General features: G+C 43.7%; 1 protein-coding gene across 2 annotated transcripts in view; it reads left to right on the plus strand.

Moving 5' to 3' along the window:
• notch2 (notch receptor 2) overlaps positions 1 to 27,137 on the plus strand; it is a 48,611-nt gene extending 21,474 nt beyond the window's left edge. The window contains exons 3-35 of one of the 2 annotated variants that reach the window (XM_077584008.1): positions 2,389 to 2,663; positions 3,319 to 3,526; positions 3,632 to 3,765; positions 5,680 to 5,802; positions 5,977 to 6,210; positions 7,958 to 8,113; positions 8,661 to 8,846; positions 8,923 to 9,036; positions 9,116 to 9,229; positions 9,318 to 9,551; positions 10,819 to 10,929; positions 11,903 to 12,095; positions 12,208 to 12,353; positions 12,475 to 12,588; positions 13,034 to 13,153; positions 13,234 to 13,386; positions 13,873 to 14,101; positions 14,296 to 14,497; positions 15,264 to 15,417; positions 15,549 to 15,733; positions 16,628 to 16,760; positions 16,864 to 17,115; positions 17,324 to 17,436; positions 18,523 to 19,058; positions 19,972 to 20,313; positions 20,879 to 21,021; positions 21,099 to 21,303; positions 21,483 to 21,570; positions 21,652 to 21,802; positions 22,132 to 22,451; positions 22,555 to 22,702; positions 23,389 to 23,486; positions 24,193 to 27,137. In XM_077584008.1, coding sequence (XP_077440134.1) covers positions 2,389 to 2,663; positions 3,319 to 3,526; positions 3,632 to 3,765; positions 5,680 to 5,802; positions 5,977 to 6,210; positions 7,958 to 8,113; positions 8,661 to 8,846; positions 8,923 to 9,036; positions 9,116 to 9,229; positions 9,318 to 9,551; positions 10,819 to 10,929; positions 11,903 to 12,095; positions 12,208 to 12,353; positions 12,475 to 12,588; positions 13,034 to 13,153; positions 13,234 to 13,386; positions 13,873 to 14,101; positions 14,296 to 14,497; positions 15,264 to 15,417; positions 15,549 to 15,733; positions 16,628 to 16,760; positions 16,864 to 17,115; positions 17,324 to 17,436; positions 18,523 to 19,058; positions 19,972 to 20,313; positions 20,879 to 21,021; positions 21,099 to 21,303; positions 21,483 to 21,570; positions 21,652 to 21,802; positions 22,132 to 22,451; positions 22,555 to 22,702; positions 23,389 to 23,486; positions 24,193 to 25,578 — 7,300 coding nt within the window. In that variant the 3' untranslated portion in view covers positions 25,579 to 27,137. Of the gene's footprint in view, positions 1 to 2,388; positions 2,664 to 3,318; positions 3,527 to 3,631; positions 3,766 to 5,679; positions 5,803 to 5,976; positions 6,211 to 7,957; positions 8,114 to 8,660; positions 8,847 to 8,922; positions 9,037 to 9,115; positions 9,230 to 9,317; positions 9,552 to 10,818; positions 10,930 to 11,902; positions 12,096 to 12,207; positions 12,354 to 12,474; positions 12,589 to 13,033; positions 13,154 to 13,233; positions 13,387 to 13,872; positions 14,102 to 14,295; positions 14,498 to 15,263; positions 15,418 to 15,548; positions 15,734 to 16,627; positions 16,761 to 16,863; positions 17,116 to 17,323; positions 17,437 to 18,522; positions 19,059 to 19,971; positions 20,314 to 20,878; positions 21,022 to 21,098; positions 21,304 to 21,482; positions 21,571 to 21,651; positions 21,803 to 22,131; positions 22,452 to 22,554; positions 22,703 to 23,388; positions 23,487 to 24,192 lie in introns of those variants that run through there. The other variant, XM_077584009.1, reaches the window with a different exon arrangement.
• The last annotated feature ends 464 nt before the right edge of the window (positions 27,138 to 27,601 follow it).

Below are 27,601 nucleotides of genomic sequence, written 5' to 3' on the forward strand. Positions count from 1 at the left end.
TATATGGGATAGTTCAATATACATTGAAAATTTATGCTGTTGTTTTGTCTATTTCTTTGTCATGTGAGTGCATTGAAAGTACTTAAAAACACGGAAAACCCATGAGCTCTGGGGGGCTTCGCCCTCCCTTGTCCCCCCACCAGGGCACTGCCCTGGACCTAGCTGGGTGCCAGCGGCCCCCAGACCCCCGGCTAAATTTTCAGATAATTTCACTTTGGTCAAATCACATCCCTGATATTAATATTTTCAAACGATGACAATGTTTATCATATTTCTCAATGAATAGACCTAATAACTGGTAGAATACTCGATTATAAAAATATTCAATACCTGCAGCCCTCATCGTGCCTCAGTTATTACACACTACAGGCCAGCTTTTGTGAAAGCCACTGTGGTGTACGCTCTAATGTGGGCTCTCCAATTATGTTACCTGAGCCTGTCCTGGGAGGCAGGTTTGTAGAGGCCTATTGTAGGAGGCAGCAGTTTGCTCAATCACCCTCGGTCCCAGGACAGTGTGTCTGCGGCGCGCCTGCACACACTACGACAATGAGGGCGCACTAAGGAAGTTGTATGAACGGATGTAAATTCACTTGTGACAAAATGATACACTTGGCAAAAGTCCTGTCACCCAGGGAGAAGTAGCGCGGGTGCGGAATAGAAAGTTTCAAAGGGAACATTGACTCTGATGTGATCCCCTGTGGACATTTTGTGTTGTGTAATGTTGTATTTTCCTTTCTCGTCTGCAAAAAAAAAAAAAAAAGAGCAAAATCATACATAGTGGTGTTCCTCCCCCGCCTGTTATACAGTATGCTCGATGTTGCAGTGCCCGCAGTGAAATATTTTAAACCGAAAAAGCTACACTGGTTTTAGTGGCGTGGGCTCCCATTATGTGATGTGGTAAAACATTTGAGCACAAGATCCAGACGGCTACTTGGCATATTGCGTTTAAAACACAGGCTTCTTCAGCTGGAATGGTTTGGATGGAAGAAACGGGAGGGTGGCCTTTTTTGGGAGTGGCTTAAGCAGGAGTGGCTGTCTGTGGTTTTATGCAGCTTCAATCCAGATGAGCGACTTGACAAACATTTGGGCGTTATTTAGCTCGTCTGAGAAAGGAACCTTTTTTGCCAGTGAGTATTTCTTGCAAGCCTCTGACAATAACTTCCAGCTGACGCTACCTCACATCCTTCTGCTTTTGAACTTCTTCTTCATCATGAATGACCTTATTTTAACCTCTACAGCAAGCTCAACTTCCCCATTGTCTCGTTTATCCTATCACCACAGTCATTTGTCTTTAAAGTCAGTCCATTTTGTACCTGGGGAGGGGAGTTACCAGTAAAGCATTGCGGTTTATCTTTTCAGACCCACAGAATATAGTACCCAATTAACCAAAAGAAAGAGTTGACCCATTTTTTTCTCATGATGTTCTTAGCTTTTTCCATTCTTTAGTAATAAGCAGTGGAACATGGTGTGGTTTTACCAAAAACAGTTTCTGGCCAAAAAGTAAAGATTGTTTTTTTTTTTTTTTTAAGACATGTTAAGCAGAACTTTAGGGTTTGACGCTAATATTTTTTTGCCTGTGTGACACCACGAACTATAAAAAAGAAAAATAAGTCTAATGCTGCATTCGAGGATGGTCGGAAGTCGGACTTTTCCGAGTTCGAACCAGGAAGTGTGTACGGCAACGCCCCCCTTGAACTTGGAAGTTTCACTTGCGAATTCGGACGGACTACAATGTGGCGTCACTCTGCAATGGCAACCCCTTCGGAAACACACATCGTGAATGATAAGACACAATTTACTTGAGTATAAAACTAGATAGGTTTCTTCATACATAAATGTTCGACATAACTTCACCTAACACAACGTACGTGACAGGATCCCTGCATGAAATTATATGGTGAACTACTTTTGTTTGCTGGAGGTCAAAATGAGTTTTGAGGACCAAACTAAAAAAAAACTATTTATCATTAGCCGCCATTTTGGTTGTTTACTTTCGCCTTGAACACTTTCAGGTCAGAACTGGGGAAAAATCAACTCTAAATCTGACTTCCAACCATCCTTAAATGCAGCATAAGCAAGGGCTTTACATGCTAAAATCATAATTTCCTTACACGCAATGCTTTTTTTTATTTTTTATTTTTATATACACGTGTTTGTAATTATCTCTATGGCTGTCGCTGAGAAATCTTTTAGAATGAATTATCCTTTTGATGATTCCATCGTTTACTTAGCTATCCCCCCCCCAACTACTGTATTGTGTTATTTGGTATGCAAATGCATCATTCTTGACCATCATGAGTTGACCACATGCAATTTACCACTCCGTCCGTCCTTCCTGCTTTGAGATGTGCTTATTACTAACATATTGTTGTTTGGATCCCTGCACAGATGCGCGCCAGGCTTCCTGGGCGAATACTGCCACCATAAGGACCTCTGTCATCCCAGCTTCTGCTTGAACGGCGGGAACTGCTCTGTGAGCATGCTTGCCGGCGTCCCCGTACCGGGCAGCGCCGCGTGCGTCTGCCCTCTCGGCTTCATTGGAGAGCACTGCCACATTCCGCAGAACTCCACGTGCTACCCAAACAACCCGTGCGCCAACAAAGGCGCGTGTACCTTGCTGTCCCTCGACAAATACACTTGCAACTGCGCCCGAGGATGGGCAGGTGAGAGAAAGCCCTTTAGGGTTAGTAGATTTTTGTTTGTTTGTTCGTTCGTCGACCCGAAGAAAGTTACTTTTGTTTAAAAGAGAGAGAAAAAAACTTTAATACCGATTTAATATGTACCTGTGGGTAGAAATAGTGAACATTGGCAAGTAGTGGTGCAGCGGATCATCATTGATCCTTAGTCGGTTCGGATCACGTCCGATCCGTGGATTGGTTGGTGGAGAAAAACAAACAAACAAACAAAGTGCGCATTCATTCACAGTCGATACCATGTCAAGGAAGCTGAAAAATATTGAACGTAACACGCTAAGCTAACTTCAAAATAAAGTTGACCAAATACAGTACCACATTGCCCACGTTGTGGCGTGATGGCTAGTTCGACTTCCCTTTTAGACATTTGTTTTATCGTAGTGATCCGAAAAAACGATCCAATCTGTGACTCAAATCCGTGATCCGATCCGAACTTTTGTGATCCGTTGCAGCACTATTTGCAAGTAGCAAGATCCATTTTCTGTCTTTACAAACATGCCGCAATGTGTATTAGCAGAATTTCAATTAATTCCAATGAGGAAAATGGATTCGCTAAATGAGTTAATGACGGCAATACTTTTCTACAGAGAGCATGATCTGTGTCTTCTTTCCATCTTCATCCTAGGACCACGATGTGAGCATGAGGACAGTTGCCTGTCAAGCCCCTGCGCCAATGGCGGATCATGCCGCGCTCTGCCGGGTGCTAATTACCTATGCTCCTGCCCACCTGGCTACACGGGTCTCCGCTGCCTCAACGACACCAACGAATGCGTCGCCTACCCCTCAAAATGTCAGAATGAAGGAGTGTGCGTCAACTCCCCTGGCTCCTACAAGTGAGAATCTACATGGATGTTTATCTCCAACTGGGGGGGAAAAAAAAAACTATTTCAAAAGCACCTCAAGTGTTTCTTGCCACTGATCAGGCTTTACTTCCACAGATGTGTCTGCGGTGCCGGGTTCACGGGTCGACACTGCGAGAGCTCGTACGTCCCTTGCTCTCCTTCGCCGTGTCTGAACGGCGGCACTTGCCATCAGAATTCTGAAACCAGCTACTCGTGCCACTGTCTTCCAGGTGATGCAGGAAATGCACTGTAACTCATTTTCATTTTGGATGTGCCGTGTTAAAAACAACAACAATAACTAGCTGATGAGATGTGTTACAAATTACAGCTACTTTGTTACCGTATTTTAGTTGAATATTTTTCTGACAATGACCTTAGAAACTTTGAAGAAGAACATCTATGCTATGTGCTTGTCATCTGTCTGCCTAAAATTTCAGCTAGTTGATTATCCCATCGATTATTCCATAGATTACTTGGGTAATCGCAAAAACTATCTACCCATTGTAGTGTGCGCTAACAGGTTAGCTTGTAGTCAAGTATAAACGTTCCTGGCTCCCCATCTCCACATTCACCATTTTTGGGGCTGATTTAGCCAAACTAGCATTTTTTTTTGTAGCTCTTATTTTCAATATACAGGAAAAAAGAAAAGTAAATTTTAGGCCATTTCTTGTGGTTGAATTTGCACATTTCTGTTTTATTTTTGTCAATTTGACCTTCCTGCTGTAATTATTAAAGCAAACAAAATGTTACTCACCATTTTTGGCTTTTACTTGAGTCACATTTAAAGTAACTAGTATTAATTGATTAATTTTTGGGCTGCTCTAGCAAGAACAAAAATCAGTAGTTATACTTTTACTAGTCTTTTTTTTTTAATTTTAATTTTTTTTTTACTGTACTTCTTAACAACAGTAAGTATTTCAGCCACTTTTGGACGTGGCTAACTTCTTCTTTTTTTTTCTTTTTCTTTTTTTTTGTCGTCTTGTCTTGTCTTGTCTGAGCGAGAGAGGATGTTTCATTGCAGTGTTTGAGACACAAACAGTCAGGCCCTCCTGGCTGTTTTGTATTAAACACACTGCCCTGTCAATCTGCTACAGTTAGCGAGTGGACGCCACAAACATGCGGCTGCTATTTCTACACTATCAGGGCATGTCATAATTCTTATGTACACGAGACGTTTGTCTACATAAGCGGCATCTCAGTCCCTATTTAACCCCTCTGTGTCATTCCAACACACAAATGATCGGCTTTAATCTGGGAACCAGAAATTTATAACTTAATGAATTCCCCCCAAAAAGGTTATACTGCATTTTACATTCATCTTGAAATTCCACGCGAAAGCCCAATATACTTTTTGTGATGTTTCTCAAGGATCATACAGGGATGTGATTTTTCCGCTAATTCGCGGAATTCCGCTTTTTTTAACCCCCCCCCCCCCCAAAAAAAAAATTCAGATTTTTATTTTTTATTTTTATTTATTTTATTTTTTTTAATATAATAGTTCATTGTGTATGCACATGACTCCGACAGATAACATCTTCTGCTATAACAAAGACATTTGTGGTATGCTCTAATATGAGTTACTTTTCATTTGGTCATGATACAATTATTTGTTCATGAAATTTGAACTCTTCAACATTATTTGTGTGTTAACTTAGTAATCACATTAGTTAGATATGATGATATTCTCAGTGATAGTTTTTAAAAGCAAAGACAGTCCAATGTTTTTGAATGTGACTGATTTTGAGTTGACTAAAACTGCCATTTTATATGGGATAGTTCAATATACATTGAAAATTTATGCTGTTGTTTTGTCTATTTCTTTGTCATGTGAGTGCATTGAAAGTACTTAAAAACACGGAAAACCCATGAACTCTGGACCTAGCTGGGTGCCAGCGGCCCCCAGACCCCCGGCTAAATTTTCAGATAATTTCACTTTGGTCAAATCACATCCCTGATCATATATTCTCTGCATGCGTTGCACCAGGTGGTGCAATAATGACGTTCATGTATGTTTATGTTACCCGTAGTTTGTTGATTGTGTGTCATATTTAACTGTCAGGTTACATTTACGTTGCGCTACAATTCATTTGATTGCACATGCACTAATGTTCAACATATATTTCGTCGACTCTTTGTGGTGGCAGGATTCAACGGCACCAACTGTGAGAACAACATTGACGACTGCCCGGGCCATCAGTGCGAAAACGGCGGCACCTGTATGGATGGAGTCAACACCTACAACTGTCAGTGCCCTCCAGAGTGGACGGGTAAGACTGAATTAATGCCTGCGATGTGCAGCCGGCTGTGTTTGTATGCGGCTGTGGTATTTTGTGCACTCGTGGGAATGACCGCTGTTTGCGGGATCTTCATTTATCTCGCTCAATTCACTTGACTTTGCGTCTTCTGAAACATATTCCTTCACCTTACTGCCCTTTTCACAGGCCAGCACTGCACAGAGGATGTCGATGAATGTCGTCTACAGCCCAACACTTGCCAGAACGGCGGCACCTGCAACAACCTAGCCGGTGGCTACGTCTGCGTGTGCGTCAACGGCTGGAGCGGGCCCGACTGCTCGGAAAACATCGACGACTGCGCCACTGCCGCCTGCACGCAAGGCTCCACGTGCATCGATCGCGTCGCCTCTTTCATCTGTCTCTGTCCACATGGGAAAACGGGTGAGCCACTCGTAAAAGCCCTCTTAACTCTTTGACTGCCAGACGTTTTCAGAAACGGGTTGTCCCCAGTGCCAGCCGATTTTAAGCATTTTGACTGATCTTTCAAGGTCCATAGAAAATTATGTGTTTGGACTATGGAAACACACATACTACCAAATGAAAGATTGGACTCTCATCTTTCATCAGAAAAAAAAGTTTGTTTCTACCTTATTCCGTTTTTCAGTAATCAACAATAGAAAATGGTTAGTTTCACCTCTGTTTTGAAACAAACGTCTTTTAACGTCTTTGGCACTCCTCCATAGGATTTTACTAAACGTTATTTAACGTTTTTGGCAGTCAAAGAGTTAAAAGGAACCCCGACTGTAATGACAAATTTGTTACTAACATAATGAGATTCATTTTTCCAAAATAATTTTCAGTTTAATACATTTTGTAAAAACTTTATTTGGAGGTACGCCGCCATTGTTATTTACGTCGCAACGCATTCCGTGCGTAGTGGCCCTGAATGGCGGCTGGCTCTCTGCCAAGCAATGTGAAACGGCGAAAAAAGAAAGCAAGGTAAGCCTCCGTGGCGTTCCTAAAGGGACGATCGAAACACTTGAATGCGTCTGGCGAATGACGAGAGCACGGTGCGGGGGAGGGTGACTCTCCCGATCGCGTGTTGTTTGTTTAGGAACGCTACGAGGCTTATTAACTTGCTTTCTTTATAGGCGTTTCACATTGCTTGGCAGAGAGCCAGCCAATGTTCTACGTCACTACACACGAAATGCGTTGCGACGTAAATAACAATGGCGGCGTACATCCAAATAAAGTTTCTGCAAAATGTATTAAACTGCAAATGATTTTTGAAAAATGAATCTCATAGTTATGTTAGTAACAACCAAATAAATAATATAGAGCCAACTACAGTCGGGGGTTCCTTTTAAAACTATTGGGCGCGTCTTCCATTTGAATAAATAAACACTACTCTTCAAATAGTTGTCTCTGGTGGTGAAACTTGGTGGCTAGTTGAAGAAAGTGCTGTTGTATTAGAGTTGGTGGACAAAATGATAAGAAATGAAGAGATCGCTAACTACTTTTTTATTGGGTGACGAGGAGGATTTAATACAATCATAATCATATTATATTCCAACGTGGAGAAGTTGACAACTCGTTTTGAAGACTTGATCGCTAGTTGAGGCAACCGATGCCATCGAGAGCTCCATTGAAAGACTCAATTCTGACCGAATTGTTCCCGAAACAACCGTTATTTCGGATTCTTTCTCATGGGTGTTGATGCCGCCACAAGCTGCACACTGGCCTCTCCCCAATAAATACTTTACTTCTAAAAGACACCCGGTACTCCGCAGGTGAGTAAATAAAGGTCCCCAACCACTATATACGAGGTCATTACAGTTACTAGTCAGAAGAAAACTGAAAAAGAAGATTAGACTATGGCGGCTGCAATCTGTGGAACAGGTCTAACCAGCAATCGTATTTTCCAAATATAGATATTTTATTATTCTGCTGCTGCCTTGCTGTCTACCCTCAGGCAGAGGCTGTAGCCGCACTTCTATGGAATCCGACTCGTGATCACAACACAGCTGACTAGCTTGGCGTATTCAGTCTGCAGATAACGATGATGTAAACGTGACATCGGTATTTTGGGACTTTTTGAGTGTAACTTATGTATACTTTGAGAACGTCTCTGCTCAGGCTTCAAATCGTCCCTTTTCTTCACTTTTTTTTTTTTTTTTTTTGTCTTCAGGTTTACTTTGTCACATAGACGACGCCTGCATCAGCAACCCTTGCAGGGAGGGATCCCAGTGCGACACCAACCCCATCAGTGGCATGTTCAACTGTAACTGTCCGCCGGGTTATGTCGGCAGCACCTGCAACGTCGATAGAAACGAGTGCATTATTGGTGAGAAAGACGTATTCTACACTGTACAGTGGTGGCATATTTATCTCATAACATTTGAAATTGCAAATGGCAAATTTGAAATCTGATTCGTCAACGAAACTAAGCACTATTTTCTATCAGACACGCCTATGGCCTGATTGAATGGAGCTCCTCCCCTTACTTGAAAATAGTTCTTTCACACCAAGATGCTATAAGATGTTGTCACAGCAATATTTTATTTTAGACATGGCTTTGGCCAAATAGGTACGTTTTCTGTAAATAACCAGATAAATTCTCTGAAGACTATGGACAGATTAGGCAGATTAGATTGACATGGCAACGCATAGTAACTGAAATTTGATTGGACAAAAAAAAAATCTACATCCTCATACACTTACTAGAAGCAATAGTGAAATGCTACAAAATGAAGAAAATAGACTGTTATGAATAAATACCATTTTCTGGAACAAATGAGAATTGAATGTATAGCTTTTCTTCTGCTGTACATCCGCCTTGCGGTTTGCCTTCTTGTGCGACGACGACCCCTTTCCATCCTCTTCGTACTCAGGAAGCAACCCTTGCGAGCACGGCGGCCAATGCATGAACACGGACGGCTCCTTCACGTGCAACTGCGTGAGGGGTTACGCCGGGCCGCGCTGCGAACAGGATGTCAACGAGTGCGCGTCAAACCCCTGTCAGAATGACGGCACATGCTTGGATCGCATCGGCGACTACACTTGCATCTGCATGCCTGGTACGCTTCATGAAATCTTAGAAATGGACTTGTAAAGAAGTATTTTACAGTCCTTTCTTTTTCTGGCTTCCTACAGGATTTGAGGGCACTCACTGTGAGATCGAAGTGAACGAGTGCCTCAGCTCCCCCTGTCTGAACCAGGGAAAATGTCTGGACCAGGTTAGCCGCTTTGTCTGCGAGTGCCCAGCAGGTTGGTACACTTGTTGTACACATACAGTACTGTGACATTATTTTACAAGTATGGACTTGTGTCCATCTATATTCGTTAGGCTTCAGTGGTGAAACATGCCAGATAGACATCGACGAATGTTCCAGTACGCCCTGTTTTAATGGAGCCAAGTGTATCGACCGACCCAACAGTTACGACTGTGAATGTGCTGAAGGTAAGATTGCACGACCGACTGTGACTTCATAACCTAAAAGCACTATCAATTGATTCCAATATAACCCCAACCCTTTCCCACCGACTAGGCTTCACGGGCCTTCTTTGCGAAGAGAACATCAACGACTGCCAGCCGGAGCCGTGCCACCACGGCGTGTGTAAGGATGGCATCGCCACCTTCTCCTGTGAATGCCACCCGGGATACGTCGGCTCCATATGTAACATCCAAGTGCAGGAGTGCCACAGCAACCCTTGTCAGAACCGAGGACGCTGCATTGACCTGGTCAATGCCTATCAGTGCAACTGTCCGCCTGGGACTTCAGGTAAGTTGCCCTGCTAGGCTTTGAAAATTGCTCATTGGGGGTCATGGGGGTGAGATGTAGTTATCAGATTATGTACTGTAAATTAGACAAATGGCGGTTCGCTCTACACTATAGCTTGCAACATTCTGCGTGAGCTTCTCCCACAAGTCTAGTTTAAGCGCCATTACACCAAATTTTCCTCCTGGATTATTACATTCAAGTGTACCACTGTTTCTCCTGGTACATGTGCCTGTACTGTCCTGAATTGACCAGAAATAGAGTACTGTAGTTCATTTTCACTTTCCAGTGTCATGCTCACACTTCCTCTCCTGTGAAGTTCCTCTTTTGAAAGTTTGCTTTGTATCGCACTTATGCGTTAGCTTCGTCATGCTGTGACACACTCGGAATATATTTGACTTTTGCTGAATTACTGGTTTGTCCGCATTTTTCCACTTCCTGCTCAGGGCATTTTTAGATAGGTGTCTTCTGTTGCCCCCTGGTGGCCAAGTGATTGTATTGTATAAAGTGGGAATCGCTGTACAATCGATATACAAATCAATATATGCTAAAAATTATAATTGTCTATTTTAATAATTTAAACCGAAATAGACCCCAAACACTCCCAAAACACTTTGATATTATAAAAATATATACATTTACCTTAAAAAATAAATGGCTTACAGATGATTTGTGGAGAAATGTACTGGAGGTCTTTTGACCCTGCCGTGCACCAATACCAATCGCTACTTTCCTATTACAGTCATTTCTGGCCTATAAGGCGCACCCGACTGTAAGCCGCAGGTGTTTTAATGTTACCACACCAGGTTCCCGCTACTTTCTTTTCCACAATGAAGGCGCAAATTGTCTCGCTCTTGTTCTGTCTCTCCTACTGTATTTGGGTTCACTTGGCTTGTTTTGCTCTGCCTGAGGCTCTTGCGCTTCCTTTATAGTGCGGTCTTGTGATCTGATGGATAAGCAACACCTTTGTATTAGCCGCAGGGTTGAATGTGCGTGAAAAAAGTAGCGGTTTGTAGCCCAGAAATTACTGTAGCTATTTTATTGCATTTCTAGGTAATTTCTTTTTACAACTTAAATGGCACTTACTTTACCTTGTTGAGTAGAAACATACTAAACTAATTGCATTTGGCTCCCTTGAAATGCGATACACAAAAGCTATTCTAAGATTTCATTAATAAATTGTAATTAACCAATCTGCATCAGGGATTTTAAATTGCCTTGAAATGATGTGTTTAAATTCAGAGATGTTGTTTCATTTGACTTTCCTTAGGTGTGAACTGTGAAATCAATGACGATGACTGTGCCAGCAACCCCTGCGAGTATGGAGAGTGCCAGGATGGCATTAATGAGTACAAGTGTGTGTGCTCCCCAGGATACACGGGTATGCTTGGATGTTGGACTGAAACGATTCATCAAATAATTGAATTCCCCAAAAAACAGTCAAACCTAAATCTCCGCCTCAAAGTTTGCAGTGATCATGTTTCCACGCGGACTAATAGTGCCTCAGGCATTAAAATTACGTTAACAAATAAGTGTGTACATTTTGGTAGCAACAAATTAATAATTCACTCTAAGCATGAATCAAAATCTTATCAACACTTATGTGTACTTAACAGGGATGTGATTTTTCCGCTAATTCGCGGAATTCCGCTTTTTTTATCTCCCCCCCCCCAAAAAAATTATTTATTTTTATTTTTTTTGTAGTTCATTGTTTATGCACATGACTCCGACAGATAACATCTTCTGCTATAACAAAGACATTTGTGGTATGCTCTAATATGAGTTACTTTTCATTTGGTCATGATACAATTATTTGTTCATGAAATTTGAACTCTTCAACATTATTTATGTGTTAACTTAGTAATCACATTAGTTAGATATGATGATATTCTCAGTGATAGTTTTTAAAAGCAAAGGCAGTCCAATGTTTTTGAATGTGACTGATTTTGAGTTGACTAAAACTGCCATTTTATATGGGATAGTTCAATATACATTGAAAATTTATGCTGTTGTTTTGTCTTATTTCTTTGTCATGTGAGTGCATTGAAAGTACTTAAAAACACGGAAAACCCATGAGCTCCGGGGGGCTTCGCCCCCCATGTCCCCCCACCAGGGCTGGACCTAGCTGGGTGCCAGCGGCCCCCAGACCCCCGGCTAAATTTTCAGATAATTTCACTTTGGTCAAATCACATCCCTGACTTAAAAACAATGGGCATATAATAGTGTGGAAAAGGATTTAATTGATGTAATTCATTTTCTTCCTGCTAATACCTACAGAAGTGAACAGAATTGACTGATTAATGATAAGTAAGATTATGAATGCTGGATAATCATTGCACTCATTTCTCGAATAGGAATCAAATGCGACGTGGATATCAACGAGTGTCACTCCAATCCGTGTATGAGCGGCGGGACCTGCATTGACAAGGTCAACGGCTTCCACTGCCTGTGCCCGCCCAGCACCCACGGCCCTCTGTGCCTGTCGGGGATCAACCACTGCGAACCCCAGCCTTGCGAGCACGGCGAATGTATTGAGCAGCAACACGGGTAAAGTCCTTGTGAGGTCTTAGCCCTCGTTTGTGTACAAGGTCTGCTCTCATTTATGGCGTGATTTCCGTGCGGCCACGTCTTAAACACTCCCCATCGCCCTCGTTGCCAGGTACCATTGCGAGTGTGAACCCGGCTGGGGAGGACAACGCTGTGAGCAGGAGAAGGACGAGTGCCAGCCCAATCCGTGTCAAAATGGCGGTTCGTGCGTGGACCGACATAACGGGTACACTTGTGTGTGCCATCTTGGATTCAGAGGTAGTGTAGTGGTGGATTATTAGGAATGGGATGTTTCATATTCAGTTATTGGACTAGGGGGGGGGGGAACTATAACCTTAAGCGCTCATCTTAATTGGACTTCCTGTCTCTCTCTACTCAGGTGTGAACTGCGAGAAGAACATTGACGAATGTGCGTCCAATCCCTGTCTCAATCAAGGCATTTGTATCGACAGGATTAATGGTTACACTTGCCAGTGTAGTCCACCATTCACAGGTTGGGTCTCTAAATTTCAATTTAACGACTTGGTTTTTATTGTCCTCATTCTCTTGAGCTTCCCTCTACACTGCTTACAGTCACGTTTATTTTTCACTCTATCTTTGAAGGGGAAGTCAACCCCAAACAATTCTTGGCAATAATATGTTCTACGCAGCCCCACTAGTCTAAATACGGTATTCTGGTTCATATAATCCAGCCGTTTTTAATCCCTATCAGAAGGCGGCCATTTTGCCACTTGCCGTTGACTGAAGATGACATCACAGTTGCTCAGGGCTCAGGCAGCGACCAATCACAGCTCACCTGTTTTCTGAAGCTGAGCTGTGATTTAGACTATTGGACTATATTCCCCTTTTAATTTGTATGAATTTTTCCACAGGTTAGCTTTCTCAAGTGCATGACAAAATCTGTGATCATTAAAAGACAGGTTCAATTGTCCTAACAGGTAAAAACTGTCAGGAAGAGCTTGTTCCTTGTGCTTCCCACCCGTGCGAGAGGGGAGGAGTGTGTCGTCCGACAGCAGACTACAGCTCCTACACCTGCCGGTGTCCTGCCGGATGGCAAGGTATGTCTTAGTTTGATGCAAGAAATTCAAATTTCAATCAATGTGGAACTGAGATTTTTTTCACCTGTTTCTTCACCCAGGGCCGCGCTGCGCGGAGGACGTCAATGAGTGTAAAAAGAATCCTTGCCGAAATGACGGTCGCTGCGTGAACAGCCCGGGCAGCTACATGTGCAAATGTCAGCCTGGATACAGCGGACACAACTGTCAGACAGATGTTGACGACTGCTCACCCAGTAAGTTTGTCTTCAATGCTATTTAACTCTTTGACTGCCAAAAACGTTAAATAACGTTTAGTAAAATCCTATGGAGGAGTGCCAAAGACGTTAAAAGACGTTTGTTTCAAAACAGAGGTGAAACTAACCATTTTCTATTGTTGATTACTGAAAAACGGAATAAGGTAGAAACAAACTTTTTTTTTCTGATGAAAGATGAGAGTCCAATCTTTCATTTGGTAGTATGTGTGTTTCCATAGTCCAAACACATAATTTTCTGTGGACCTTGAAAGATCAGTCAAAATGCTTAAATCGACTGGCACCCACGGCATCCCTTTTCTGAAAACGTCTGGCAGTCAAAGAGTTAATGTACAACAAACTCAGATTCATAGTGAGGATATGTTCCAGATCTGCAAAATGCTCTAAGCATTTTTATTTAATGTATTGATTTAATTTCATTTATTTCTATCAGAGTTCAATGAAATGTCTCTTTTGTGCGCCCGTCAGACCCGTGCTTGAACGGAGGCTCCTGCGTGGACGACGTCGGCGGTTTTGCCTGCGAGTGCCTCCCGGGTTTCGAAGGGGGCCGCTGCGAGACCGAGATGGACGAGTGTGCCAGCCAGCCCTGCTGGAACGGCGCCAACTGCCGGGATTATGTCGACAGCTTTGTTTGCGAGTGTCGGGCAGGCTTTGATGGATTCTTGTGTGAAAACAACATCCAAGATTGCACTGAAAGGTGAGCTGCAGGATGAATTGTGCTTTGAATGAGTCAATGTAATGTGGGCTTGAGATTTCACACAAAAGTCCAATATCCCAAACTTGTGTATGCTAAATGGCCAATACAAATACGTTATTGCAACAAAGATGCTAATGACTGATTCAGCACAATCAAAGGAATGTTTTTGATCATTCCTCTCCCCCTTCCTCCAGTTCTTGTCTGAATAACGGCTCGTGCATCGATGACGTCAACACCTTTTCATGTCGCTGCCGTCTCGGCTTCTACGGCACCTTCTGCGAGTATGAGCAGAACGAATGTGACTCCCAGCCTTGTGCGAATGGCGGCACCTGCACCGATGGCCTGGGCACTTACAGATGCACCTGTCCTGTGGGCTACAATGGGCAGAACTGCCAGGTACGAGCCTTATTTTGTTGTTTGATGTGATCAATTACAGTAGAAACGGCACAATCTGTTCATTAAATTTGGTCCATGTTGTTCAAAATATTGTTAGTGAGGTAATTTATTCCAACTCAAACTGTCGCCATTATAAAACCTTTATTAATTAAATTTGTCCTCATGAATTGACCTTTTGGCTCAGTTTTATTTTAAGAAAAATGTGCCCTTTTTTCTGTTTTGCTGCTTTTTGAAACACCCTAAAATGCACTGTACTCTCTTATTTTACGTGTTATCTAGAGCTGTCAAATGAATACATTTTTAAATCAGATTAATCACATCTCAGAATTTGGATTGATCACGATTAATCGCTTAAGGATTTTTATCCCAAAAAAAAATTGCCCGCCAAATTTCAAGAGCACCTGTTAATTCTTTATTTAATTATTCATCCTCCTCATTTTCTAATCAGTTAATTACTTGCATGAATTAAAATGAAAAAAATGACCCCAATAGTTTGACATGAACAAATATTCTGAATGTCATATGCAAAGATTTATTTAACGCTTTACTTTAATCCATGTAGTTATGTTTATTCCTCAAACATAACCTATGCTACACGTAACCATGCCCTGTCAATCTTAAGAATAATTTCTAGTCAAAATAGTGTGATTAATCTGCGTTAATACATGATTAACGTGGTATTTTTTTTGCGATTAATTAGTTAGTTAACGCTTTGACTTTGACCCTCTCCAGTGACCCAAACGTTTGTCCGTGCTTGTGTTTACAGAACTTTGTCAACCTGTGCAGCCAAGTGCGCTGTCACAACGGCGGCTCCTGCTCTCAGACAGCGACCTCCTGGACCTGTCACTGTAAAATGGGATGGACTGGACTCTACTGTGACGTCCCCAATATGTCTTGCCAGGACTTTGCCGCTCGGAATGGTGAGGGGAAATTGCTGTGATCGTATACTGTACAGTACTCGCAAAAGGTTTTACCAAGTCGTGTATGAGGTTTAAATCTTATATGCAACTAAAATCGTTGATTTTTGGGGGGTTGTTTGTGAATTCTGTAGGTCTGGAAGTGGAGAATGTTTGTAAAAATGCAGGCCGATGCGTGAACATGGGTCATTCCCACCAGTGTCAGTGCCAGCCAGGATACACGGGCAGCTACTGTGAAGATATGGTCGACGAATGCCAGTCGAATCCTTGCCGCAATGGAGCTACATGCAAGGACTATCAGGGCACATATGAATGTGTCGTAAGTAGATTTTTTTTTTTTGTATTTGTTTGCACTTAATTTAGCTTGGTACCTGGGCCTTCTGACTTAGTCCACTTCTTAATACCATGACTATCATGTTGCAATTTTAGAAATCACCAGTATTGTACAACGGTAATAACATTTGGACCAATTCAGTCTAATAACATGCCAAAAAGATTTTTTTTAGAAAATGTAATGTGTGCAGACTGTGTGGCTACATACATGTTTAGCTGGTCAGTTAGTTATAGCCGGTTTTGCTCCAACCAACCAATCAGAGTATTAGAAAAATGCTGACGTCGTCAAAGGCCAGTGCTACGGCTGAACAGGATGAATTTGAAATGTTTGGTGAAAAAAAAAAAGGTCCTATTGCTAATATAGTTTGAGTTACATCATCCAGCGCTTGTCATTCTGAAGGCCCTTGGCAAATTTGATTGATATGGTAACACATAGAAACTTAAATGTGATGGGGCTAAGGGTGTCAAAATTAGTGTGTTAATTTTGAGTTAATTTAAGTTCCTTTAACACCACACATTTTTTAAACGTGCGATTAATGACTGCCCCTAACTTGGAAAAAGCATGTACTAGGGGAATTCGAGTCGTAACGCATCACACGTCCACGTCAAAAATTTAGCAGTAATAAATTTAATAAGAATGCTTATATTCCTGGAGCCTAGGGTCAAGTTGTATTTTACAATTTTATCTGTATTTTACAAAAAAAAATTGCTGAATTTCACAAGTTATTTCAAGTTAAAGATTAGATAGCTCTTAATATGAAAAGAAAAATACACTGAGCTGTCGCCAACGTCTTACAAATGCAACGATGCCATCTAGTGGCAGATGAAATGACCTCAACACAAATCAAGTACATCTTTTTAACATATTTTGTTTGTGTAGTGTAAACCAGGCTACCAGGGAGTGAACTGTGAGTATGATGTTGACGAATGCCACTCGAGGCCCTGTCTTCACGGAGGAACGTGCATTAACCTCATCAACCACTTCACCTGCTCCTGCCCACCCGGAACACAAGGTGAGCCCAACGACAAAAATGACATCCTTCCTCTCAAAAGAGACCCCCTGCCAACACACACCTTGTTTAATATCACATGACCTACTTGTCATCTCTTCTGTAGGCCATCAATGCGAAGTGAACATCGACGACTGCGCGCCCAAGCCTGGCTCATGGAAGCCCCGCTGCCTTAACGGTGGTCAGTGTGTAGACGGAATAGGACGCTACACATGCTCCTGCCCGCCAGGTTTTGTCGGCGAACACTGTGAGGGCGATCTGAACGAATGCCTGTCCGGACCTTGCCACGCCGCCGGCAGCCTGGACTGCGTGCAGCTTGTCAATGACTATCAGTGTCGCTGCCGCCTTGGATACACGGGTATGCTCCCGTTTCTTGTCTCCGCTGCGCTTTTTAGTGATGTGACAATAACGCAAACAGATGATTGGATTTTTGCACATCTACATATAACTCGAGTTTTTTCGGCACATATCTTTGCGATTTCATGATTCGTGAGTAGGAATGGGTTCACTGTTGTGTTTTTGCTGCATTAGTTTTCACTCTGACGTGTCTCCTTGTCTTTCCAAAGGTCGCCATTGTGAGTCCATGGTGGATTTGTGTCTGTCCAAGCCGTGCCATAACAGTGGCGTCTGCTCCATGAACACCAGCTCAGTCCATGGCTATACCTGCTCCTGTCCTCCTGTAAGTTTCCCATGTCAGTTGTTCATCAATACCATCAAGTTGTAGTGTTTCCTTTTTACTGTATGTGTCCGTGAGAACCAGGAAATGAGCTATGGACTATTTTTGCTTCTTGATCCAATATGGCAAAAAATTAACCTGGACCAAGCCCCAACTTGAATACTGAGAAGTTGTGAGTCAGTGGTTCTCAAACCAAGCGCCACCTCTAAAAATATTTGGCTCTCCAAGTACCATCATAATGACCAACAGCATTTGGCGACCCCCTTCGCTCCTGGCTGTTTTACTGGATTTTGATTGATTTGCAAGGCCCACAAAATATTATGTTCTATTGCTATAAAAACATGGAACCTACCAAAAGAAAGATTAGAGTCTCTTCTTTCATCAGGAAAAAAAGTATACTTGTATCTGTTACCATTCTGCAGCAATTATTCATCATCATCATCATTCATAAATTCACAAATCTGTTTAAAACAGTGGGGGAAATTATTGTTGCTTTTGGCAACATGGCCCTCGTTGATCTCTTATACTCTGCTGTCACCTGCTGGCCGTTTTTGTAATAACTATAATGCTTTAAGCTTTCTCTTCAGTTCAGAGGCTGCGTCAAAGCCTTCCTTATGCTCTAGCATAACCCCCCCCCTCCCCCATATGTTTTGGGAACCATGGTAATAATTAAAATAGATCGTATTTATACTGAGTTAAAATGCACTTGCGTAATAAATACAAGTGGTTATGTACAATGCAATCGAAACACTCTTGGATGTGTTAAATTTTATTTTTTAAGTCAATGCAATGCTAATTTTTCTTCAGTAAACTCTTTAAATCAAGTTACTACTCTTATTTTCCCAGCACTTCATTCCTCATATTGCACTTTTAATACTTAATGCTTGTTTTTCTCTTAACTAACCTCTTTCCCTTCTTTAATCCTCACGCTTGCGTCAGTGGGCCAAACCATGGCAGAGGTATGGTAGATAAGCAGTAGATTTCTTCAGACATTTTGCAAATACTAATAGAAATTTACTTTCGTACACATGCCATTTTAAGGCTCTATTGCCACTTCATAAACATGTATAAATTCAATTTTGTTTTTAGGGCTTCACCGGATTCAACTGCGGTGATCTGGAAGGCTACAGCTGCGCCAAGCTCCACTGCCAAAATGGCGGCAACTGCGTGGAGTCTCCAGTGGGCCAACTCTACTGCCAGTGCCAACCAGGCTTTAGCGGGCCGCACTGCGAGAGCAAGCAAACGTGCCCGACGCCCTGCCAAAACGGCGGAACCTGCATTAGCGACCCTTCCAACCCGTACCTGTACAGCTGCCGCTGCCCCACGCACTTCTCCGGCCGCTACTGCGAGAACAAAGTCTCCGTCCCGCACAGACCCTCCTGCCCGTATCTCCAATGTGAGCATCAGTCGGGGGACAAAGTGTGCGACACGCAGTGTAACAACCACGAGTGTCAGTGGGACGGAGGCGACTGCTCGCTCAACTGGAAGCAGCCTTGGGTGAACTGCACCGCCAACGTTCCTTGCTGGGATTACTTTAAAAACGGACGTTGCGACAAGGAGTGCGACAACCCCGGCTGCCTCTTCGATAGCTTTGAGTGCCAGGAACATGCGCCCAACAGCTGCAAGTAGGTCACACATTCTATTTATTTAAAAGAATACGGAAAAGGATTAGGGCCAGTGAAAAGAGACAAAATAAATTTTGGCAGGATTCTGACTTTATATCTCAGAGTTCTCACTTTAATCTCAGAATTCTGACTTTAAATAATTCTCACTTTAATCACATAATTCTGACTTTAAAATGAGAATTGCCACAATTGTCACTTTAAAGTGAGAATTCTGACGTAATTCTCACTTTAAATTGAGAATAATAGTAGCACACTAATTCTAAAGTCAGAATTCTAAGATTAAAGTCAGAATCCTGCCAACCATTTTCTTCTCTCTTCACTGGCTTTATTCCTCTTCCGTATAAAGAATATAGAGATTACATCAGAGGTGGGCAATCTCGGTCCATGAGGACCAGAGTCCTGCAGGTTTTGGAGGTTTCTCACTTCCAACACAAGCTGATTCCAATCAACAGGATCGTTATCAGGTTTATGCAGAGTTGCTGATGAGCTGATTATTAACATTAGACAACAGTGTTGGAGAAGGACAACATGCAAAACCTGCAGGACTCCGGCCCTCAATGCCCACCTCTGGTTTACATCAAAATGTACACCAAATGTAGTTTGGGCTCTTTTATTGTCCCTGCCTTTAGTGTATCGCCCCCTGGTGGCCAAGGCGCTTGCACCAGAAGGCGCACAATGTGTGGCTTGAACCGATTTAGGGCATTTTCATTTATTTAATTGAAAAAAGTGTTGTGAGTTATGTGTGGAATAACAAAAATAACATTTAAATTAATGACTATTTTATACTAATGGCCAGATGTGGTGTTAATTACAAACTTTATCAGCAAAAGAAGGCAAACTGACCACAAACCAGCATAGTAAAACCAAACAAGACCTAAAAAAAAAAATGAACACCCAACTATGAATTTTCCAGGTACGACAAGTACTGTCCCGACCACTACGGTAACCTTGTGTGCGACCAGAGCTGCAACACGGAAGCCTGCGGCTGGGACGGCCTGGACTGCGCCAGCGAAACTCCGGCCAAAGTGATCGAGGGCACCCTGGTCATCGTGGTCCGGCTTCAGCCGAAGGAGCTGATCGAGGACTTGCGTGGTTTCTTGCGCTCTCTGGGAGCCCTGCTGCACACCAACCTGAAGGTCAAGCTGGATGAGAACAACGAGCCCATGGTGTACCCGTACTACGGGCCGGAGGATGGCCACGGGCGGCTCTTGCAAAGAGGCAAAAGCAAGCGTGAGATGGAGAGAGAAGTTATAGGGTAAGGATAGAGCAAACTCTTGCATGGCTCACATTTAGCAAGGTTTTTCCTGACTCCAATTATTTATTATATGTTGTCTGGATAAATTCAGTGCTTAAAAAATGCAGTCCACACATTTACATATCATTGCTTCATGAAAAGTGATAAAGTGAGAGATTTGATTGCATTAGTATTGTAATCTAAGTTTTGAATTACCGCTTTATTGATTTCTGTTTATGCCGTATTTGTTAGGTAGGATTTTGTAAAGTTGTATTGAATACAGTTGAATACAGATTAATTTACTGCTTGTGTTTGTTGGAAAATACATGGGAAGAGAACCTTAATTTTTTTTTTTATCGTAACCACATTATTGAAGGGAAAAAAAGTCTATTGGATAAAAAAAAAAAACATTCAACCCTATTTCCTTGTTTGAGAATCCGCTCGTCCGACAAATGTGCACTAGACATTTGTGGCTCTTTGATAGTCTCAGGAGCATAATGTCATAAGTTTTAAAACCAGGGTCTTTATATGTAGAAAACCATGAGCATTAATTGTGAATAAACCATATTATTTTGTTTTTTTCCAGTTCTGTGGTCCACCTGCAAATTGACAACCGCGAATGTTCCCAGAAATCCGAAGACTGTTTCTCAAACACCAACGAAGCTGCTTCCTTCATCGCAGCGGCGCACATCAAGGCCGACCTGCCTTATCCTCTCGTATCTGTCAACAGTAAGTCGGTCTACTATCTCGTCTCGGAAAACAAGAGACACGATTCCGTATTCACACGGCGCCCTTTTAACCCACAGGTGATCTGACGGTTAACAAGATGCCCACGTTTCCCATGTACGTGATCGGTGTTGCTTTTGTCATCATTCTGCTCATTCTGGTGTTGGGGATGCTGGCGGCCAAGAGAAAAAATAAACATGGCGTGCTGTGGCTGCCCGACGGCTTTTTGGCCAATAAGAATGACAAGAGGAGAGAACCTGTTGGTCAAGATGACTTTGACTTGAAGTGAGTGGACGTTTTAATTTTCATGCTGGATTTTCATTACTACCTTTTAATGCCCAAGTGGCAGGATGACAACTTTTAAAAACCACCATCTTGTGTCAGCCATCAGTTTAGTATTTCTTTCTGCTTAACCTGATCGATGGCACGTAAATAAAAGTAAAACACTTCTATGCTCACACCAGAAATTTCAAGAGCCAAGATGGAGCCATGATGGATGGCGGTCAGGGCCAGAGGTGGATGGAAGATGAGGTTCCAGCTAAGATTCCAAGGGTGAGTATAAAAGAAAACACTTTTAGCGCACGTTGTTGTTGCTATGTGCGCATGTTCAAAGTTCTCGTGGCCTTTTGGTAGAATGAAGACAAGCCCTTGCTCATGTCTTCGGACGGAGGAGTTGACCGCAGGGAGTGGACCTTGCAACATCGCAAGGCCGCTGACGTCATCCTTACCCCGCCGCAAGCTGACGTGGATACGGACTGCCTGGATGTCAACGTCAAGGGACCTGGTAAGAATTTCATTAGGGGGAAAAAAAGTGTCGGTTTCTGTTTTGCAGCAATTAGCATTAGTTTCATCAATATTTACATTCCTGGTGGAAACAGTCAAAAAGAGCTTTTTTGCAACATGGCACTGGCTGTACTCTCCTGCCACCTGCTGGCCGTTTTTTGTAATTACCACCTCTTCGTGTCAGAAGCTTTCTGTATGCTCTAACATAAAAACCACATTAAATTAAAACGTATAAACACGTTTTTGGGCGTGAAAACATAGTATTAAAAAAACGTATTTATACGTTTTTGGGTTTGAATGAGTTAACGCCTGACACCTCTCCTCTTTCAGATGGTTTCACCCCGCTCATGTTGGCTTCACTCCGCAACGGCGGAGGCACCGACTGCTCGTTCACCGGCGAGGAGGAAGAGGAGAGCGGAGGCGATGAACCGGGTCCGAGCGTCATATCCGACCTGATCGCACAGGGTGCTTCGCTCATGGCCCAGACGGACCGCACGGGAGAGACGGCGCTCCACCTCGCCGCCCGCTACGCCAGGGCGGATGCCGCCAAGAGACTGCTGGACGCCGGCGCCGACCCCAACGCCCACGACAACATGGGTAGAACACCTTTGCACGCTGCGGTGGCAGCGGACGCGCAGGGAGTCTTCCAGGTGAGGCGTCAACATCACTTCTACATTTACCCCCAGTAGACCTTTTCACCGGGATGTCACATGACTCTCAGCCAATCACATTTCTCTCCGTGCATCTTCGTAGATTCTCATTCGCAATCGCGCAACAGATCTGGACGCCCGAATGAATGATGGCACGACGCCACTCGTCCTGGCAGCCAGGTTGGCCGTGGAGGGCCTGGTCGAAGAACTAATCCACTGCCATGCAGACATCAATGCTGTTGATGATCACGGTCAGTCATGCAAAAGTGAAGCCTTGATATGCTTCGCAAGCATTGGAATGTTTGGATAATACGTATCAAAATGTGTCTTTTCTTCAAGTTGACTGTAATGTTTTTTGGTTTTATTGTTGACTTCTGCTTTTAGTTCTTTTTATACCTGTAGGTTTATAATTGCCTGTAGGTGCCACAAGATGGCAGCAAAGCACTATTCTACTAGACTGGGCTTTAGGCCATAGGTGTCAAACTCCGGTCCTGGAGGGCCGCAGTCCTGCAGGTTTTGGAGGTTTCCCTCTTCCAACACAAGCTGATTCCAATCAGCAGGATTGTTAACCGGATTATGCAGAGCTTGCTGATGAGCTGATCATAAATCAGCTGTGTTGGAGAACGGGAGTTTGACACCTATGCTTTACGCTGCTGTAACAGAGATGGACCTTGACTCATTTCAACATATTTTCTTGGTTTCAAGATCCCACGTCATGGCGCCAAAGCACTACTTCTATACAAGGCAGGGCTGTGGCCTGAGCATATAAACAGAAAATAGACAAGTTTTTGAATGCATTTGGCTGATTGGTTTAAACAAAAAAAAATGTCTGTAAGAAGCGAATCGCAAATATGCAGTAGAACACTTATTATAATTACTATCAGCATTTATTTTTCAACTTCTGGGTTTTTGTGTGTGTCCTTTCTTATCATTCCAGGCAAGTCCGCTCTTCACTGGTCGGCAGCGGTCAACAACGTGGAGGCCACGCTTGTGCTCTTGAAGAACGGAGCCAACCGCGACATGCAGGACAATAAGGTCAGCTCAAATGACGGTTTTGTGTTGTATTTGTACAAGTGAGACTATATACAGTCAGTGGTAACTTGACTTATGGTTAAATTCGTTCTGTGACCAAGCTTGTAACTCAGTTTGATGCAAATCACTTTTCCCCAATTAAATGAATTGAAATATCGTGAATGAATTCCTGCCGTTGATTAACATCACAAAGGTGAGGAAGAAGGAGAGCCAGAAATTCCCGAAATTGCCAAATTGAACTAAAATGGCTTTCTGTGTGTGTGTGTTTTTTGTGGGTCTACTTTCATGATAGACATTTAGCACCTACCAGTTTTCAATTCAACAAATGAAACTGACTGTGGGGGCTGAATTACAAGATAAATGATTTTTTGAACATTTTCAATTATAGAAATAACTATATATACTTACCAAGCCTAAAATGGCTGCTTCAAACCAAAATGGCAGACTTCCTGTGTTCTTCTCATGTTACTCACTAGGCCCCACTGTGTACTGTAGGGGTAGTGTATACAGTAATTACTTTATAGCACCAGTTTAGTACTTCTCATTCCATTAACTAACAGCAAAATTGCTGTTTTAGGGGCCACTAGAACCGATTGATAGTATTTCAACTCATTTCAATGAAGAGTTTCGAGCTTCGTCCAGTCACCACTGGATGACAAAAAAAAAAAAAAGGGCAACTCAACCTGATGCCTTGAAATCTTTCACGCAGGAGGAGACCCCGCTGTTCCTGGCGGCCAGAGAAGGCAGCTTCGAAGCGGCTCAAGTGCTCCTTGACCACTACTCAAATCGCGACATCACCGACCACCTGGACCGCCTCCCCAGAGACACGGCTCAAGAAAGAATGCACCACGACATAGTGCGCCTGCTGGACCAGTACAATTTGGTTCACAGCCCCCATAATGGGCCTAATCACATGGGTGGAAACTCCTCGGTGATGTGCGGCGCCAACGGAGCCGCCTTCATCGGCATGCGTCCCGGCCCGCAGGGGAAAAAGAGCCGGAGGGGCAGCGCCAAGATGGGAGGTGTCGGCGGGGGAGCGAAGGAGCCCAAAGACATGAAAGCCAAGCGAAGAAAGAAGCCCGCAGGAGGAGAGGGCCCGGCTGCGGGTGCCGGCGGCGGAGGTGGCGTGAACGGCGTGAAGGCAGCTGGAGGACTTCCCGAAAGCTCCGTCACCATGTCGCCCGTCGATTCCCTGGAGTCGCCGCACTCATACACAGGAGACGCCTCCGCCGCCGCCGCCTCCTCTACTGCCAAGTCTCCGCCCCTCATGAGCAGCCCCGGAACCAGACCCATGCTGCCCCCCGTTAGCCACATGCTAGGCCAACAGCAGCAGCAGCAGGCGTGGGTAGGCATGACCAAGCACGGCTACGGCAACCACATGTTTGGCCTGGTGCCCCACCCCATGGGGGGAACCCACCGCGGTATGGCCCAGCACCACGGCCAGGGGGGCCCCATGATGACCCCCATGAACGTCACCATGAGTCGGGAGCAGCTGCCCCCCATCGTCACCTTCCAAATGATGCCCCCCGGCGGTGGCCAAGGCATGCTGAAGCAGCCCCAGCAGGGCCACGTGCAGGTGACTCAGGCCCAGACCCAGAACCCCCAACCGGGCCCCGGCCACCTGCACTGCAGCCAGGGCTTGATGTACCAGATGCCCGAGCAGATGAGCTTGGGGCTCCCCCGCCCCATGCAGCACCCCCACACCGTCACCCACGGGGGGCCGCTACCTTCCTATCCGCCCATGCAGAGCCCGGTGGATAAGTACCCCACCCCGCCCTCCCAGCACAGCTTCACCCCCGCCGGCTCCGAGGGCGCCACCCCCGGCCACCCGCCGCACCCTCCCAACGAGCACCCCTATCTCACGCCCTCGCCCGAATCCCCGGACCCTTGGTCGTCGTCTTCGCCGCACTCCAACTCGGACTGGTCCGACGTCACCACCAGCCCCACCCCGCTGGGGAACGGCCACCACCCGCTGCCCTCCGCCCGCCATACGCACATTCCCGAGCAGGTGCAGCTGCAGCCACAGGCGCAGCCGGCGCAGCAGCAGGCGTCCCAGCAGCCGCCGGCCCTGGGGAGCAGGCAGGTGTTTGCGTAGTCGGGCAGGGGTGCCGAGCAGCCAAAGAATGACTCCTGGGGGGGTTGTATGCGCTTCCACGTTGACGCGTAGTGACTTTCTTTGTTCCCAGCGTTATCTTATAGCCTTCTCTCTTTGCACTTAAGAAAACTTGTGTATAGTTTCTCAAATGTCTCGAGCTAGAAATCAAATACAGTTGGTGCCTTGACTTAAGGAGTGAAGTAAATCGAGTTGTGCGGCAAAGTACCACAGTACAGTATATCAAAATGTTAAAAAAAAACTTTCATTGTGAGCGGCAATGTCTCCACGTGTACCAAACAAACTCACGCAAGTTTCATTTGGCAACCACCCATGGATGTTTTATTGTTATTTTTTTCATGATCATATGCACAGAGACGGACATCGAGATGGGAAGCGGAGGATGTTCCGCATCGATCGATAACTTTCTGCTACGTGCTCTTCTATTTATGCCGCGGTTCGCGCTCACGTTGAAACCACTCCCCTTTGGCCAAGTGTACCGGACTGGATCGCCTCTTTGTTACTCACGAGACCATCTGAAGCTTTTCATTGTTGCGTGTTGGTAGTTTGAAAGAACAATCCTATTGCCAAAGCTCCATGGATTTTGTTGTCTGTTGAAAACCTACATGGACGCACAGCACATTCTGCTCGTAAAGTCTGAGATTTTACTTGGCAACGATTTTTTTTTTTTTGATGGCTCTTTTTTTTTTTTATATATAAATACTGTTCGCACTTGTTGAATAATTGTGAATGTTACAAAGGTGCATGATGATTCTTTTTAAACTGCCTCTTTTTCCCATGTTTCCTCCAAAACTATGTAACCTTTTTTATTTTTTGCTTAGTTACAATCATTGTCTGTTGTAGTTGACGCATAAGCCAAGTCTAGAGGTCAAATCAAAGTATTTTGTGACTTTGCGAGTGCTTTTGTTTCTGGAAACCCACTTGAGTGCTTATTCCATATCCTTGATATCCATCTGAATGTACTAGTATTCAGTGCACTAGTAGGAGGACTGTGTCCTACTCGTCATGTCTTTTCCACTTGTAAGTGCTAGTAAATTATTCTGCTTCACTATTTACACTACTAGTTCCAATTTAGTTATGTGTCTCACACTAGTACTGGATGCTAGTAGTAGGACCGAAATACCCAGTAACATGCTCTACCTGTGCAGAAGCAGTGGACACAACTTTGCTATTAAGACAGTTGTTCTACTAGTGTACTGAATTGCCCTACAAGCGAAGTGCCTACGAGTACATGGATTTTAAGGTCAAGGATATGGAATAAATGTTTCAACGACTTTAAGTACCCATGTGCATCCTATATAATGCTCGCAGACTTGCAATTGACAATAATCTCAAGCAAGTAATGGTTTGAATATCCACAAAACTCAATATTTCTGCACATATAGCAGGTAAAAGCTGTGTTTATAAAGTCTGTGTATATAAATGTTTCTTATCTTAGACCATATGAAGTAGTTGTGGCCATGTTTCGTAAGCTAGAGCTCAAAACTGTTGTTGAAAAAGATCAGCCAAGTTTCTCTTTTCAATTAAAGCCCGGATCATCAGATGTGTCTGTTATTTCCTTACTCCATGTATTCAGTTTGATTTTTTTTTTTTAAATAAAGGCTCATAGCACCCAGTAAGTATTCAGGGAAATTTGCAATATGGCCTCACATAAATTATGTCGATGTACATACATTTACAATGACATTTTATTGCTCCAACGGTCCTCCTTCAGCATTGCAATGACACATTATGACGACATACGACGACATTACAAATTCAACACAATCTTTATCTTTTATGAGTATTAAGCAAGGGATAATGTTCCAAACAAGATAAAGGGTTTGTAGCCTATGTAATGGTTTCAAGTGAGGGTTTCGTCTTTCTTGGTCAGGGTTTGTAGCTTGGGGTTTCAAATCATGGTTTCAAGTTAAGGTTATAATTTTAATTAAAAGCACGGTTTCAAAATAGGGTTTCAATACCAGTTTTAGAGAGACTCTCCTTGAGGCTATGAGCTCATTTCCTT

This window comes from Vanacampus margaritifer, chromosome 13 (assembly GCF_051991255.1).
Source record: "Vanacampus margaritifer isolate UIUO_Vmar chromosome 13, RoL_Vmar_1.0, whole genome shotgun sequence".
In the NCBI taxonomy this organism is placed as follows: domain Eukaryota; kingdom Metazoa; phylum Chordata; class Actinopteri; order Syngnathiformes; family Syngnathidae; genus Vanacampus; species Vanacampus margaritifer.